A 16,496-nucleotide genomic window follows, 5' to 3' on the forward strand; every position below is an offset into this window, starting at 1 on the left:
TGGCATTTCCCCCCAAGCAGTTTTTTCGTGACCTGGACTCCTGGATAGGGATGGCAATTGCACCCGCGGATGCGGGTATCCGCGGATTTTAGACCCGACGGGTGCGGATGCGGGTTCGATATTCCACCCGTGGGTGGACCCGCACCCGCACCCGCATATTGCGGGTGCGGGTGCGGGTTTGAGATTCCACCCGCGGGTGGACCCGCACCCATCCACAAACAAAGAAACTCTAACCCAACGTGCTTAGGTAAGGCTTATTCCAACTATCCTAACTATAAAATGAGTACAAAAATTTATAGATTTATTGTTAGTTTGTCGTTAAAACTTTGAATTTGGGAATTTGTTGTTAGTTTGCCCTTATTACTTATAGAAATGTAATGTTTGACTATTTAAATTAAAGGATTTGTGCATTTTTATTATATCTTTTGTCACACCCGCGGGCACCCGAAACCCGCCCAAAACCCGCGGGTGCGGGTGCGGGTGTAAAAATGCACCCGCGGGTCTACCTGCGGGCGGGTTTTTTCCAACCCCGCGGGTTTGCCTACGGGCGGGTTTTCATCAAACCCGCACCCACATCCGCGGGTGCCATCCCTACTCCTGGAGCGGAGGTGAGAGAGAAAGGAGATGAGAGAGGTGGGAGAAACAAAAGAAAAATTATTCCAGCCCCACGGTCTAAAATGAAAGGGTTGGGAAGGGTAGTTTCCAAAAAAAAATCTCGCTGATGTGTTCGTGTCCTAAGTTATTTTTGAGCTTAGAGCTACCTGCAAGCTCGACTCGATTAAGCTGAAAGACCACTTGAATGTAATAACAACCTTTCATGAAAGCTTGAAGTCACCTCGATGTTTACGGGCTTCAACGTAATTTCTTGCATCTATCAAAGCTAGCATGGAGGTTGAGCTTCCAGCTTGAAATAAAAAAAAAGATATTAAAGAACCCGGTAAATGAAATGTAGGCGTAACTTATTCCAAGATCAAAGCTCATCAGGCTGGCACGACGCTTGTGTCTACTTGAGGAATTTCTTCACTTGAGCTCCTAGCTTTTCAAAAGTCTGACGTTTTAAATCTTAATGTGGGCATGGCATATTTCACCGAGTCGGCTTTTTCCGCAACGTCGCGTAAAATACTGCCATTGTACGTGACTTAGTTTGGAACGGTACGGTCCTATTTCAAAAGTTAACAGCGCTAATTTTGTCAATCTCAAGTTCCCTCCGCCCAGTTTCTCGAATGTGTGTGCATATCTGTGATCGTCTACTGTTGGGCCTTGTTTAGATGCGTAAATTTTTGGGTGTAAAATACTGTAACATTTTCGTTTGTATTTGGTAAGTATTATCTCGTCATAGTTTAATTGAGCTCAAAAGATTCGTCTCGCAAATTATAGACAAACTATGTAATTAGTTATTTTATTTAGCTATATATAATACTTCATGTATGTATTGAAATATTCGATGTGATGTGAAATCTTGTAAAATTTTGGAATTTTGAAGGCAACTAAACAGGACTTGCTAGTGGAGAGCCTGCAGCTGCCAGTGGTAGTGGCCAATACTTCTGTGGTGCGTAGTGCGGTACAGATCCGTATCGGGGGTTATTGACCCGACGGTTCCCATCCACGATGATCCGTGCGGCCCGCGCGTGATCCCAGCTCGCTCGGCGTGGACGCGTGGTTGGGTTGGTGCGTGGGGTCACGGGAGCACCGAGCAGGCGAGAGCAGCACGCACGCACATGGGAAGAAGCATCAGGGGACTTTGGGATGAGGCAGCAGGCACGCGATTCCAAGGCGAGGCAACGGTGACGGGGGTTCAGCTTGGCGTGGTGCCAAATCGTCCCCGGGAAATTAACTGTCGGGTGGTGCCGGTCTTTCTGCTTGGCATCCGGCAACTGGGCTGTCGCCTCGTGCCCCGCCGTTTGTTTGCGAGTTCGACGCAAACGTTCGATTGCCGTGGGGGGTAGAGTATTGAAGAAAGTCACCCCACATAGTCAAAACGGACACCCCGCATAGTCAAAACGGAATGGCTTATGATCCCCCATGTCATACAGAGGATGACCGCGACATATTCCGGCATAAGCTTCTCTGTTTAGCTAATTAGCTTGTATCATCTAAAGAATCGAAGCAAACTTTGAAAGCATCTACGCACTTGGTGTAGTCAAATGCGGCTCTGTTTGCCATAGAGCTTGGTTCCGGAATTACTTACAAAAAATTGCACATCAGCATAACATAGATATACTGTACGTGTTATGAAAATAAATAGGACGAACCGGTTCTCTACTCCAAACCCCATTCCGCAGCATAAAACTAGCTGCCAAACTAGGTATCTGCAGCGGTAGCATCCGCAGTAGTGCTGAGTCGATTGCTGAGGAGAGAGACAGCTACACAAAACGATCGGATTGACTCATCCGCAAAAAGCTATATATATGTGGGTCCCATGTGTAAAAACCTCCGCTTCGTTCCTAGTCCGCCACTTTTGCTTCTGCTCTGATCTGATGACCGCAGCACGCGCCTGCTTCCGCCGAGGAAAGAAAGGAAGGCTCCGACGCGCTAGAGCTCCGCGGTGGCGGTGGCCGCGGCGGCGGCGGCGGCGGCACGGGGACGGCAGCCCCGGCGAGTGCTGCAGGCGTGATGGAGAGCAGGGCGTGACATCAGAGGCCTGGACGAGCGCTGTTGTAAAACGAGCATTGAGAAGATGTTGGCGCAAATTCTGGCCTGGGCCAACACACGATTGCACTACCACGTCAAGGTGCAGGGAGCAAGGGCGCGGGTTGCTGTGCTGCCGGTAGACCGGTCAGCGAGGTCAGTCAGACTTGTCTCGCCATGAAGTCGACGAAGATGCTTTTGAACCCTCGCCTGGGGACCCTATCAGGCCAAACGCACGCAGAGTTGTTCTAAAGTCAGCAGGTCATCTAGAACACTTTCAAACGTCGTGGAGACAAGAGAAAAACAACAAATACAGGAGTTGGAAGAGCTAGATTTTGAAGAAGAGAAAATGTAATGCAAAGTAATATATTTGTATATTTTTGATCGATTGGATTCTCTCAAAATCCTAATTAATTTCGTGTCAAAATACAACTCCTAACTCAATAACTCAATATATTTGCCCTAGCCAACCGGTCTGAGTCAAGTCTTTCCGAAGTCATAACTCTCTCATCCGAAGTCCAAATCGGACATTCCATATATGCATTTTGATCTTTTCGACGAGAGCTATGCAATGGTAAAATCAGATTTGTATTATAACAAAATCAACTTGACCGGTCTGGCCGGTCTATATATACCGGTCAGACCGGTCTGCACAACCATGCCAATTTTGATAGTCAAAGCATGCCCATCTCGAATCGCGAGGAGAACTGCATCGAATCGAGCTGGATTATGCCCCGCCGCCGTAATCGAAGATCCGCCGTGCGTGCTCGCCGGACTGCCGCTGAGCACGGCAGCACGCACCCCTGGCTGAAGCCCCTCCGCCCGCTTCGCCGGCTGCACGTTCTTGCCTCCCCGGCGCGCGGGTGCTTGCATCGGGCGTGGGCTAATCCATTTTTTTTATTCTCAAGAGTCGACTCCTCAAGCACGAATTGATTATTCTCTCCCCTCTGGATGAGTCGGGTGATTGGACTCTAGAAACGAGCAGCTCATCGTACGCATGGGTGGGACCCAATCTAACTAAAAAATATTACATGCACATGCAGAGGAGCAGTCGCTTGCATTATATTTTTTTTAAGATGCAGCGCTTGCATTTGCTTTCTCAAGAGAGACACTATCCATTTTTTTTATTGTCTAGGATTTGATTCGTTTGCTTGTCATGAGAGATACTGTTCATAATCTTTTTGAAAATTAATAATATTTATTTTTTTATTGCCTAGGATTCGATTAATGAAATAGAGTTGATCCTTTTTCTATCCTTAGGCCAGTCTCAGTGGAAGTGTCATCGGCACAATTACTAGACAGTAATTAGGTAATCGCTGGAGGAATGTCATGGTGATGACACTCTTCTTACATTCTATGACACACTCCTCCCTCATTCTTCACAATGAGACTGCCATGTCAGTAAAATTAATGCTCATAACACTATCACGACACTCTCATTGAGATTGGGGTTATAAGAATCGACTCCTTCTAGCAGTTTTCATTCGCGTCATCGAGATCACGTCGAATGATGAACCGGGCCAGCAGAGAAGCCCTACCAACAATCATGGTCTATCCACTTACACTGAAACACATCAACAATACTCATCATGAACACACTCTTTGCACAGTTAAAGGAGGCTGCACGAATTAGGTACCAATATGGCGAATTGGGCGGCTTTTCCTCACGCCAAGAAAGTTCGATTGGTACGTTGTAAAAAAAGTCAAATATGGGACTACATCAAAATTGTGCCAAAACAATTGCTAAAAGACCCATACAGAATTAGTAAAAGGTCAAGTGCCACATTTTGTGTGATGTGTAAGACCGAAATTCAAAGCTAACGAAGAGTAAACCCTAAGTATTTTACTTAATTGATTACGTGCCAGACTTGACACTGATATAAGTAGCAGCAGCTGTGCTAGTTTGCTACGCCTCCCTCTCCCTCACTCACCCCCAAACCATTTCTCCGCGGCACGCAAGTTCGGCCACCTGAGCTGCCAGGCCAACCGGCCTGATCTCTCCAAGACACCAAGAACACCAGCGCCCGGCCAGCCAGCCATGCCGGGCGCGGCCGGCGGCGCCACCCACAAGGGCGGCATCAAGGCCTACTGGAAGCGCCGCGGCTACGACCGCCTCGACGCCGCCGCGGCGCAGCGCCGCCCGCGCATCCCCACTGCCGAGCTCGGCGGCGGCGAGGCGCGGCCGGAGCCGGGCAGGCGCCGGCGCGGGTGGCGCGTGCGCCGGCGCGCGGGGGCCGCCGGGCGGCGCCTCCTCCGCTTGCTCTCGCCGCGCCGGCTGCTGGCGCGGCTCCGCGACGCCTACGTGAACGCCATGCTCCGGCTCGCGTCCTCCGCCGCCGTCGCCGGGCCCTACTGCGCCGCGGCCGACCCCTTCGCGCGGCCGCGGCCGCTCACCAGGGACTACGACGAGAAGGCGCTCGTCGAGATCTACCGGGCCATCCTTGCGCGCGGGGAGGCCGTGCCGGCGGTCGCCGCCGCCCGGCTGCCCGCGGCGGTCTGATTTGCCCGAACCGGTGGCGACGCCGACGATGCCGCCGCGAGCGCAGAGCTGTCGGCACGCCTCCTCTACGCTCTCTACGCTTCTTGGCTCATGCAAGACTCGTGTATGCTAGGACTAGGATTCCTTTCGGCACAGTACATAGCGCATGGGCTCGTATGTCCAAGGGAAATTCCAGAGCAATACTGCACTGTAAACTACTCGGAGCGCATCGCATCCTTTGAGTATTTGAATTTTACTAGAATCTGGAAGAAACTTTTCGACGAATTTCGTCTTTTCAGTTTTCACAAGGATCGGGATGCTGTTCTAAATTCGACAGATTGCAGTAAACAACCAGTACAAAGAGAGGCCGAAGGTTAATAATACTCCACTGCAGCTTCAGTGCGGTGGCCAATAGAATGGGACAGAGTACCAGCCCCTTCATTTGAGGCCATGTTTGGTTGAGGAGGGACTACGACGAGAAGGCGCTCGTCGAGATCTACGGGCCATCCTTGCGCGCGGGGAGGCCGTGCCGGCGGTCGCCGCCGCCCGGCTGCCCGCGGCGGTCTGATTTGCCCGAACCGGTGGCGACGCCGACGATGCCGACGCGAGCGCAGAGCTGTCGGCACGCTCCTCTACGCTCTCTACGCTTCTTGGCTCATGCAAGACTCGTGTATGCTAGGACTAGGATTTCCTTTCGGCACAGTACATAGCGCATGGGCTCGTATGTCGAAGGGAAATTCCAGAGCATACTGCACTGTAAACTACTCGGAGCCGCATCGCATCCTTTGAGTATTTGAATTTTACTAGAATCTGGAAGAAACTTTTCGACGAATTTCGTCTTTTCAGTTTTCACAAGGATCGGGATGTTGTTCCAAATTCGACAGATTGCAGTAAACAACCAGTACAAAAGAGAGGCCGAAGGTTAATAATACTCCACTGCAGCTTCAGTGCGGTGGCCAATAGAGAATGAACAGAGTACCAGCCCCTTCATTTGATTTTATTTGTTTCTTGATGAATGGCTGCATACGTTTCAGTCCATGTGACTGACTGACTGCTCTGAAGCCCCGTTTAGTTCCCAAAAATTTTCACCCAAAAATTTTCACCTCCCATTTGAACACATATATGAAGCACTAAATGTAATTAAATAACAAAACTAATTACACAGTTTGGATGTACACGACGAGACGAATCTTTTGAGCATAATTAGTGCATGATTAGCCATAAGTGCTACAGTAACCCACATGTACAAATGATGCGGTCAAAGGCCTCAAAAGATTCATCTCGTGGTTTCCAGGTGAGTTCTGAAATTAGTTTTTTAATTAGTGTTCAAAAAGTCCTCCCGACATCTGGTCAAACGGCTAATTTGACAACCAAAATTTTTTGATTTTGGAACTAAACGCGCCCTGAATAGAATAGAAAACAGCACATGGAAGGTTTGTAACATCTTGATTCTTGAATGATTGTACCAGCAGGTGCAGGTCAACCGAACTCTGGCTTCCCACGTAAGGCGTGATGTGATTGATGCCTTCTTGGGCTCTACTACTGCGAGCAGTATATATGGCGGCAGGCAGAATAAAAATTGGTTGGGATTTGGCACGTCACGTTGGGTGCCTTTTTGGTCGCATTCCACACCATCCTACGCAAGCCGGCTGCTATCTGGTCTGCTCGTGGTAGCAGCACCCTGTTTCTGCTCTGTTACATACTAGTACACGGATTGAAAAGAGAAATTATAAAAAACACACGCCGAATTTTAAAAAAAAGTATCTATTTTTATGGACTGATGATGATGAAACCCCTAGAGCAAATCCCTCCTTTCCGTAGATACCCAGCACGCTCAGAGCTCCGATTGCAATTCCTTGTTTTGGTGCCACGTCACGTCTCGGCACCCTCCCCGTTGCGCGATCTGGAGAGATGCAGCCACGCCCACGCAGGCCATGCCATGCGCATGCGGCGCCCATATTGCCCGGCATTAGGCTGCCACCGTCAAGCATTTTACCTAATAATTAAATCCGCAGGCGGCGCATTACTGCGCCGTGCCGGGGGCCGGCTGCCACGTACCGGCCAGCGGACGTAGGCGACGGCGGCCGGACGGGGCGGATGGCGACGGGACGACGAGCTCCCTCCACCCTGCGTCGCCCTGTCGCCCATGCCCGGCGCGGAGTACAGAGGGGGGCGGATCGAGGAATACGCGGGCGCGGTCGCTTTCGCGAGGTTCCCCGTACGTCGGCTAGCTTCGGGATCGCGTACTGTACGTCAGGCCTGGAGCGCGCCTGCCGCTTTGAATTTGATAGATGCCCCTCCGCACGTAATGAACCTGGAACGATAGATGCCGGATCAGTGCGTCACTAGCTGGTAGCATGAATTGACGTACTGCCTGCGTAGGCTTTAATTACTGAATTAAAGCGGTGACGGCTGACGGGCACCAACAAGCGCCACATACGGAATATTGGGACTGCACGGCTCGCAAGAAAAGCAACAAAGCTCTTGTTTAGATTCAAACTTTAAAATTCCAAAAAAATTATAAAACATCTGCATGGTGTACCAAATATAGTTGAAAAAAAAATCGCATCGCACAAATGAAATGTAAATCGCGAGACGAATTTAATGAACCTAATTAGATCATGATTAGACAGTAAAACTACAGTAAATATATGTTAATGATGAATTAATTAGGCTCATTAGATTTGTCTCGCAATTTACAGACGAGTTCTATAATTAATTTTTTAATTAATGCATATTTAATACTTCAAATGTGAAAATATTTTTTTTTCAAAATTCCAAAAGAGGGGAATTAAACACACCCAAAGCCTCTCAGGATTCTGATGCTTTTTTAGGCAATGTCAGCAGCTACATTCATTCATTGAACATATAATTACAATCTTCGACAAGTGCCTCTAAGGCCAGTCTGAATACAGGGTCATGAGAATTTCATCAGCATTTAAGTGTATGTCACACCAGCAAAAATGCTTACTTGGCAGAATAATTAAGAAGAGAGAGGTAAAAGACGTTTCATGGGTGGTGAAACGCACTTGGCTCGGTTACCAAGGTGGAAGACACGAAATGAAACTTGCACTGAGGCCAACTTCATTTCATACCGGATCTCCTGTGGCGACCCCCATCCTCCCCCGCCTCTAAAGTTGTCCAACGGGCCTAGCCCGGCCCGGCCCGACACGATTAGGCCCGGCACGATTAGCCCGGATAACTAATCGTGCCGGGCCGGGCCGGCCCACGTGCCGAGGCACTGCGCACGAGCACGGCCCGAGGCCAATTTGGCTTGCCAGGCCGGCCCGACCGGCCCGTTAAGCACTGCACGGCCCGAGCTGCCGGCGCGGAGTCGCCGCCACGCGGAGGAACGGCCGGCGCGGAGTCGCCGCCGCACGGAGGAGCTACCGGCGCGGAGTCGCCGCCGCGCCGCGCGGAGGAGCTGCCGGCCGCCACGCCGCGCGGAGGAGCTGCCGACACGGAGGAGAGGAGGCGGCCCGCCGGCCACGGTGCGGGGAAGGAGGAGGCGCGGCCTGGAGGAAGAGGACGCAAAGCCGGTGGCCGCGGCTTGGAGGAGGCGGCCGCGGCCTGGATCTGCCGCATCGCCGGCCGGAGGAGGAAGGGCGGCGGCGTCGCCGCCCAACGGAGGGAGAGAGGGGCGGGGGCGCGAGGGAGGACAGGGGTGGGGGCCGGGCGGCGTGAGGCCGTGAGCCGCGTGAGGGAGGGAGGGGTGGGCCAGTAGGGTGGCATATGTGGGCTGTGGCCTGCTAGATTTAGGGTTTGGGACATGGGCTTTGTATTTTTATGTGGACTGAATATATATTCGTGCCGGGCCGGGCCGGCCCACGTGCCTGAGGCGCGGCCCAGGCACGGCACGATGTCCGTACCGGGCCGGCCCGGGCACGTTTAACTTCGTGCCGGGCCGGGCCTTGTATTGGGCCGAAAACTCGTGCCTTGGGCCGGCCCACGGGCCTTGGGCCTTGGGCCTAATGGAAAACTATACCCGCCTCCCTGCTCGCATCACTCCCCGCTCCCCGCGCTCGATCGCACCTCCACCCTGCGCTGGCGCCGTCCTTTTCCTTTCCAAATCGTGGTCCGTACGCGCTTGCCGAGCAGGGGTGCCGGAGCAGGAGCAGCACCCGACTGGTGCTGGCTGCGACGGCGGAGCAACAATAGCAGCATCCGGCCGGGTAGATAGGCAACGCTGGAGACGGAGTAGCAGCAAGCAGCACAGCAATGGTGGAGGCGGAGCAGCATCAGGTAGCAAATAGAAACGGAGCAGAGCTGCATTGCATCGTGGACGCCATAGAGAAACGAGAAGGGATAAGGATGGCAAAGATGTGGGGAACGGATAAGGGAAAAAATAAGGAGAGAAAAAATTAAAGAGAGAAATTATGGTCATCAAAATTTTTTGTTTAATATGAAATAATATTATAATTTGATTGGAAATATAGCTCACATAACTAGAGCCATGTCAAACATCAATCGTATATACATGTTAGCTACAAAGTTTACATAGCACATTTGATCACAAACTGTGCAATGAAATTGTGCATTGAAAGTGACTATTTCATTCTAGTGTCAAACTGACGTGACAGTCTAGGTAACCGTGTAAAGAAAGATTGGAGTGCTGCCGCTCCAAATTACATGGCTCTTGTTCACCGAGACCCTCCTAGCACATTTATGTGCTGCTCTATTAGCTTCTCAGCAAGCATAAGAAAATTTTGCAGATAAACACTGTCTAACTAGCTCTTGGACATCATGCCGCATGTCGAGATAGAGTTCGCCTTCTACGTGAGGGTGTCGGCGAAGATGTTGTTTTGTAAACGGATTCACAGAAACTGGTCGCGCTCTGGAAGGACCGCAACAACCACATGAGTTTGCAATGATTATGCAATCGGCTAATGTTGCCGCCCATTTTTATGCTAAGCATTCTAGTTCTTGTTCTCCTCGTATTTGGATAGAGGGTTCTGTTGCGACCAGAGTTTACAAAATCGGTGGGAACCGGTCCAGTTTGACCGGTTACGGTAACCGGTCCGGCCCGGTTTCGGTTTGGGCCGGTACCAAACCGGCCCAAATTCAAAATTCAAATTTGAATTTAAAAAAATGAAAAATTCTAAAAATACTTCAAGGTGCAACGAATCTAACGGTGTCAAATTTTCTCAAAAATTCGTTCGTTTTATATACTTTTCGAACATTTAAAGTTAAACCAAAAAAGAAAAGGAAAAAAATGAGACGACCCATTAAGGCCCACTTGGTAAACCGGTCAAACCGGCTGGTATACTGTTCCAAACCGGTTACACATGCGATTTTGAATTTGGATTTGAATTCAAACCGGTCAAACCGGCCGGTATACTGGTCTAAACCGATTACACATGCGATTTTGAATTTGGATTTGAATTCAACCGGTTTCCACCGGTTTCCGGTCCGGTAAACCGCTACCGGAGGACGGCGGTTTGACCGGACCGGTCGGGATTATTAACCCTGGTTGCCACCTCTACATGAGGATTGGAATTTGGATTCTCAATAAATGAAGAAGCTAGTTTTTTTTTAAAAAAAACTCCTGGACATCATGCCAAATGCTTGCAAGCATTCACCGCTCACCATCAAGATAAAAAAATACACCACCAAGATATATTTTATGATGGATCTCGTAAATCTGGTTTGGTGTGGTACATCATCATATTTTTCTGTTCAATAAATATTAGAATAGCTTGAAGACCTCACCGAAATATCCGTTCGTTCCAAATTATAAGTCATTCCAAGAATCTTGGAGAGTCAACGTTTTTCAAGTTTGACCAAATTTATATGACAAGATAATAATATTTATAATATCAATTAAGTATCATTAGATTCTTTGTTAGCTATATTTTCATAGTGCACTTATTCGATGTTATAAATTTTTATATTTCTCTCTATAATTTTGGTTAAACTTTGAGATGGTTTGACTCTCCAAGATTCTTAAAATGACTTATAATTTTGGTTAAACTTTGAGATGGTTTGACTCTCCAAGATTCTTAAAATGACTTATAATTTAGAACAGAGGGAATATCTTATTATTTTGAAACAGGGAGAATATTTTTTCCTTAAAAAAACAAAGGCGCAAAGCTGAATCATGAGCACGAGTGGCTTGAGCAAGCGGGAGGCAGTCCAAAAAACCAGCTAATCACCACCATGACAAAACCCAAACCCAATCAAACACCTCCCAGGGATCCTGGCCGTTCGATCGAAATTCAACGGCTCGTCCTCCTTCTCCCCCGTCACCGTCTGGTCGGCGTCTCCTCGTCGCACAAGTCACCACCGCGACCGCATCTCCATCTGGGCGTCCTCACCATGCCGATCCGGCGCCAGCGCTAGGGTTAGGGTTTCCGCTTCGCCTTCACTGCCATGGCTCCAAACGACGCTGCTACCACCGCTCCGTCCGAGCCGGAGAGCGTCGGCGGCCGGATGAGCAGCGAGGACACGGTCGCCACGAGGCCGCTCCTCTCGGCGCCCTCCCCCTCCCCCTCCGCAGCTTCCGCGGCTCCGGTGCGGGATAGCATAGAGGAGCTGGACCGGAGGTACGCGCCGTACGCGCGGCGGGACGCGTACGGGCCGATGGGCCGCGGCCCCGTGGGCGCGGTGGAGGCGTTCCGGCTGGCTTTCGCGGCGGTCGTACTCATCCCACTCCGGGTCGTGGCAGGCATGCTCGTCCTCGTGGTCTACTACCTCGTGTGCCGCGTGTGCACGCTGCGGGTGGAGGAGGAGCGGGAGGGCGGCGAAGGGGACGGGTACGCGCGGCTGGAGGGGTGGAGGCGGGAGGGGGTTGTGCGGTGCGGCCGCGCGCTCGCTCGCGCCATGCTGTTCGTCTTCGGGTTCTACTGGATCCCGGAGCACGACTGCCGCTTCGCCGATGCCGAGGTGATCAATAGTTCTAGTTCCGGGAGTGTTGATGACCAGTTCTAGTTCTATAAGCAAGTTTCCTATTGTCTTATTTCTTCTTTTTGCTTACATTGTGCTTGATTCCTGAGCAAAGAAAGGCCTGGCATGGGCGATATTCACAGTTTTTGATGCCATATGCTGATATGCATCATGCTTAGTTTTGGGACTGGGTTTTGTTGTCAAGATGTTTTTCCTGTGGGGATAGATCCATAATACATAGACTGATTAAATATCATGGTGACTATGTGCCACACCCCACTAGCTCCCGAGTGTTTATTTGCAGCTAAAATGTTGCTAGGTGTTAGAGAAGTATTTGTGATGTGGGGTTTAAAGTTCCTTAGATATCAGAATGTGTCGATAGTGTGATGAACCTAGTGGTGGTTGTGTAGTGCAGTCATCATTCATAGCAGAATATAATATCAATGTATTTTTAGCCTTTATCAACTGTCTGTAGGTGAGTCCTACTTGGGGGGCTTGAATGGTGAATTGGTATGAATAATATATATGGCTAGTTTTGTGTCTCTGTCATCTGCAGCTAGTCATTCTTCGTTTTTTCCAGGATGGGCATGCGGACCAGTCTAAAGAAATGGAAAGGCCTGGGGCTATTGTATCTAATCATGTTTCTTATGTGGATATTCTTTATCATATGTCGGCCTCTTTTCCCAGTTTTGTTGCTAAGGTACTGCAAACAGTTTGTGACATGGCAAGTGTTTATATGATTTCTTTTTTTTCATTATGATATGTTGATTTTGACATGTCTCTCTTGCACATTTTGTCCTTGAAGAGATCAGTAGCCAGATCGCCCCTAGTTGGTCTCATAAGGTACTACCATTCTCCACTGTCTCTGAAGTCTTGTTTCTCTGAGTTTCCTACCAGAAATTATAACATGGACTTGTAGCAGATAGTTTTACTGGACAAATGTTTGTATTTATATTTATTTTGTGTAAGATGAATTGAAAATAACGATTTTGTTATATCATCATGCAGCAAATGTCTTGGATGCATTTTTGTTCAGCGGGAGTCTAAAACATCAGATTTCAAAGGTGTTTCAGGTACTTGGTGATGTCCATGGTCTTAAATCAACATAGCTTGTCTTTTTTTTAGCTTATGTAGATAAAAATTATTTTCTCATTAAAACTTGAGTGCTTTTTGGAATATGACATATAAGTGACTACCAAATTTTGGTCATGAAATTGTGCGCTAAACCTTTCACTAGCTGATGAGTGTCCACCACTAATAAATTCCATCCATGCTCCGTTTGTAAACTATTTACTGATCGAATATTATACAATAGACAAACCAATTTTAATGGGGCAATACTATTCTTGGCAGTTTGACAACTTTTTTGGGAAGCGGGGAGCTACTTTCATAACCAACTAAAAATCTAAGAAGATTTAGGAAGTTCCAGAACCATAAGAATGCGCCAAAAGATTGGAAACTTAAAATTCATGAAAGATCTAATGAAGATTAACTAAATTTGGAAGTTTTGAGTATAAGATGGTATTGCCAGCTTTTCTATACGAGTTCTAGGCTGAGGCACTTTTTTATGGATACAGATATTGGATGGAATACTTGATTCCATTTTGTTTCTTTTAGGTTCTGATATTCTATACCGTTTATAGGTGCTGTAACTGAAAGAATCCAGCGTGCTCATCAACAGAAAAATGCGCCAATGATGCTACTCTTTCCTGGTAAGTTCATATTAACTTTGAATTTGATCTTCTCTATTTCTGTGTCTTATTTTGGATACTGGTTTAAAGGTTATTTGCCAGAATATATACATGGAATATATGATTTTTACTTTTTTCACTGAACCATTGACACATCTTCATCGTGTTATCATCTTTTGTTATCATATTGTGATTCTCTTGCTGGTTTTGCTATCCAGTCTTGATAGTAAGATTAATCGGTTGCTTATGTACAAAATTACTGCTTTATTCTAATTGCATTCTGTAATTGCAGAAGGCACAACTACAAATGGGGATTATCTCCTTCCATTCAAGACAGGTGCTTTTATTGCAAAAGCACCAGTTCAGCCTGTCATTTTAAGATATCCTTACAGAAGATTTAATCCAGCATGGGAATCCATGTCAGGGGTAAGTATCACGGACAATTATTTTTTCTGACTGAAATTTGCAATTTAAATGCTAATAATAATGAGACAGATTTATAGCAATACCGTGAAATATGCTATATAAAATTGGTGTTATCCTCATTATAGCGGCTTTTGACCCATGGATTTGATTAATTATATGCTTACAAATACTGAAAAATGCCCCTCTTCATTTCAGTACCATTTTGCACCTCTATTACTATTATTTATTGACAAATAGAAGCCACTGAATATTTGAGTAACTATTTAAACTTGCCTTCAAATTAAATTCTGCTTCACTGGTACCAGTTTGTAGATGCAAAATAATACAGAGAATCATCACCTCTAAACATAGCAACACTTCATAAAGTTTATGAGACAGCTGCGGGTTGTGGCAATGTTAGTATGGTACATATGTAATCATGTATGGGTGCCGTGTGGGGCTTGTTCTGTCTGTAAACTAGTTTTTTTTATAACAAAGTTATGTTTGGGGATAGTTTATACGTGACTTACTAAAAATGCCTGCTTCTCTTGTGTCTATTTATGTTTGCTGAATTGTCCTGAAAAACTTCCAGGCACGCCATGTATTTCTGCTCCTTTGTCAATTTGTAAATTATCTAGAGGTGATCCATTTGCCCGTCTACTATCCTTCTGAGCAAGAAAAGAATGATCCTAAGCTATATGCAAATAATGTGCGGAAATTAATGGCAGTGGAGGTATGTTTCTAACATTTATAAATGATTAATTGCAAGGAATGGTTTGATCATACCATTTATGGTATTATGGTAAGTTCCATGTGAAAATCTTGACATCCTTTTTCAGGGAAACTTATTTCTTTTAGACCTTGGGCTGGCAGAGAAGCGAGTATACCATGCAGCACTGAATGGTAATAGTCTACCTCGAGTTTTACATCAGAAAGATGATTGAAATGCCATTCTATCGTGCTTCCATTATACTGACAGCTGAGTGGTTTGCTTGTAATTGTGTATACATGCTTGTGCATTGTCATGGCTGAGAGGAGTGTTGTGAATATCATATTGACATAAAGCTGTAAAACAATTTGCCAACTGCCAGTTCAGTAATTATGTCAGTTATACTAATACATGACCGCTTCGCACATTTGGTCATTTGGAACCCTTTTACTATCGCTTGTTCCACAAACTGAACCATCTACCTGATCTTCCCTGCAGGATTGTTGTGTCAAAGCTAGTTTGGATAAAATTTGGAAATGCTTGCTGTTAGTTTTTTCTAGTTGTACCTGTACCATTGTTGTAGAGGAAAAGAAACCAGATTTTGCCACCGATCTTTCTCATCAAAGACCATCTGTAGATGACCACACTGTTTTGCTGCAAGAATCAGATAGGCTTTTAAACCCGGAGTTTCAACATAGGGAGCAAGTTTAGCGCCGAATTTGCTATTTTCTTATACTCGTGTCACAGTTCATGTTGGTATGTGTTTTGAGTTAATATGATGTACCTGATGTATTCGGTGACTAACATCTAACAAATATAATAGCTTTCTTTTTTTTTCTTCAATAGGATGCTGGCTTATTAATTGTATTCACATTCTTTTATGCAGAACATCGAAATATACTGTACTAACCGTTTCTTGCTAAAACACAATTGGCTTTATGTGTAACAAACTTCAAATATTTGATGGTGGTTCCCTGGTGTGTTCAGTTCAGCGGATATTTGGTTTGCCTTACGTTTTACAGTTAGAAACCATCGTGATGGGCTGGGGATATCTGTGTCTCATTTGTTTGGCGTTGGAGCATGCACGCCTGACCAGGCATTGAACCTGTTATGGTCAGTTAGTCGCACTAAGCACCTGTGGCAGATGCAACATGACTCCCCTCAAAACGTTTGTCACACTGAGCCGGCAACGCGTTTGCATGTTTGGTTAGCCGTCCATTACAACTGGCTCACTTGGCCCCTTTTTATTCCAATAAATTAAGGATATGTCTCCTCATCAGGTGATTTAGATATTGCACCATGTAAGTCACCTGTTGACTTACAAAAATAAATATTTTAACAACACGAACAAATGATTATTTTCTACTAACAAAAAGTTGAACATGACGAATAAATAATAATACAACGGACAAAATATTACATATCACGAACATTGCGAACAAATAAATCGACATCACGGGACAATTTAATCTACAAAACGAACAAATAATTCAGCATTGCGAACAAGTTAGTTGCACATAGAAAAATACATCTACATCATAGAAATAGAAAAGGAAAAAAGAAAAGATAGATCAGTGAACACAACATAGGCAGCCCAACACTGGTGACTTACGCAAATAAAAGATCTAAGTCACCTTAAAAGGAGTGAATCTGATAAATTAAGATTGTCCGGACCCTAACAGTTTGACTAGTCTAATAGGGG

General features: G+C 46.7%; 2 protein-coding genes across 3 annotated transcripts; both read left to right on the top strand.

Annotated features, from left to right (window-relative positions):
• The first annotated feature begins 4,423 nt into the window (after nucleotides 1-4,423).
• LOC120701413 lies at nucleotides 4,424-5,392 on the top strand. Its single transcript, XM_039985466.1, has one exon. The coding sequence runs from the start codon at nucleotides 4,667-4,669 to the stop codon at nucleotides 5,126-5,128; it is 462 nt and encodes a 153-aa protein (XP_039841400.1). The 5' UTR covers nucleotides 4,424-4,666; the 3' UTR covers nucleotides 5,129-5,392.
• Nucleotides 5,393-11,354: 5,962 nt separating this feature from the next.
• Nucleotides 11,355-15,679, top strand: LOC120698995 (lysophospholipid acyltransferase LPEAT1-like). 2 transcript variants are annotated; one of them, XM_039982818.1, is made up of 9 exons: nucleotides 11,355-11,989; nucleotides 12,570-12,689; nucleotides 12,795-12,832; nucleotides 12,998-13,062; nucleotides 13,633-13,701; nucleotides 13,973-14,106; nucleotides 14,678-14,818; nucleotides 14,925-14,988; nucleotides 15,293-15,679. In XM_039982818.1, the coding sequence occupies exons 1-9, from the start codon at nucleotides 11,477-11,479 to the stop codon at nucleotides 15,310-15,312; spliced, it is 1,164 nt and encodes a 387-aa protein (XP_039838752.1). In that variant the 5' UTR covers nucleotides 11,355-11,476; the 3' UTR covers nucleotides 15,313-15,679. The 2 variants fall into 2 exon arrangements, with proteins under 2 accessions (XP_039838752.1, XP_039838751.1); XM_039982817.1 differs by having other exon boundaries at nucleotides 11,357-11,989; nucleotides 14,925-15,637.
• Nucleotides 15,680-16,496: the final 817 nt, after the last annotated feature.

Source organism: Panicum virgatum, chromosome 3K (genome assembly GCF_016808335.1).
Source record: "Panicum virgatum strain AP13 chromosome 3K, P.virgatum_v5, whole genome shotgun sequence".
NCBI lineage: Eukaryota > Viridiplantae > Streptophyta > Magnoliopsida > Poales > Poaceae > Panicum > Panicum virgatum.

Coding starts and splice junctions, on each gene's coding strand:
- LOC120701413 (XM_039985466.1), top strand. CDS start 4,667: ATGCCGGGCGCGGCCGGCGGCGCCACCCACAAGGGCGGCATCAAGGCC.
- LOC120698995 (XM_039982817.1), top strand. CDS start 11,477: ATGGCTCCAAACGACGCTGCTACCACCGCTCCGTCCGAGCCGGAGAGC. Junction 13,063..13,632: donor AGATTTCAAAGGTGTTTCAG/GTACTTGGTGAT, acceptor TACCGTTTATAG/GTGCTGTAACTGAAAGAATC. Junction 14,819..14,924: donor GGAAATTAATGGCAGTGGAG/GTATGTTTCTAA, acceptor ATCCTTTTTCAG/GGAAACTTATTTCTTTTAGA.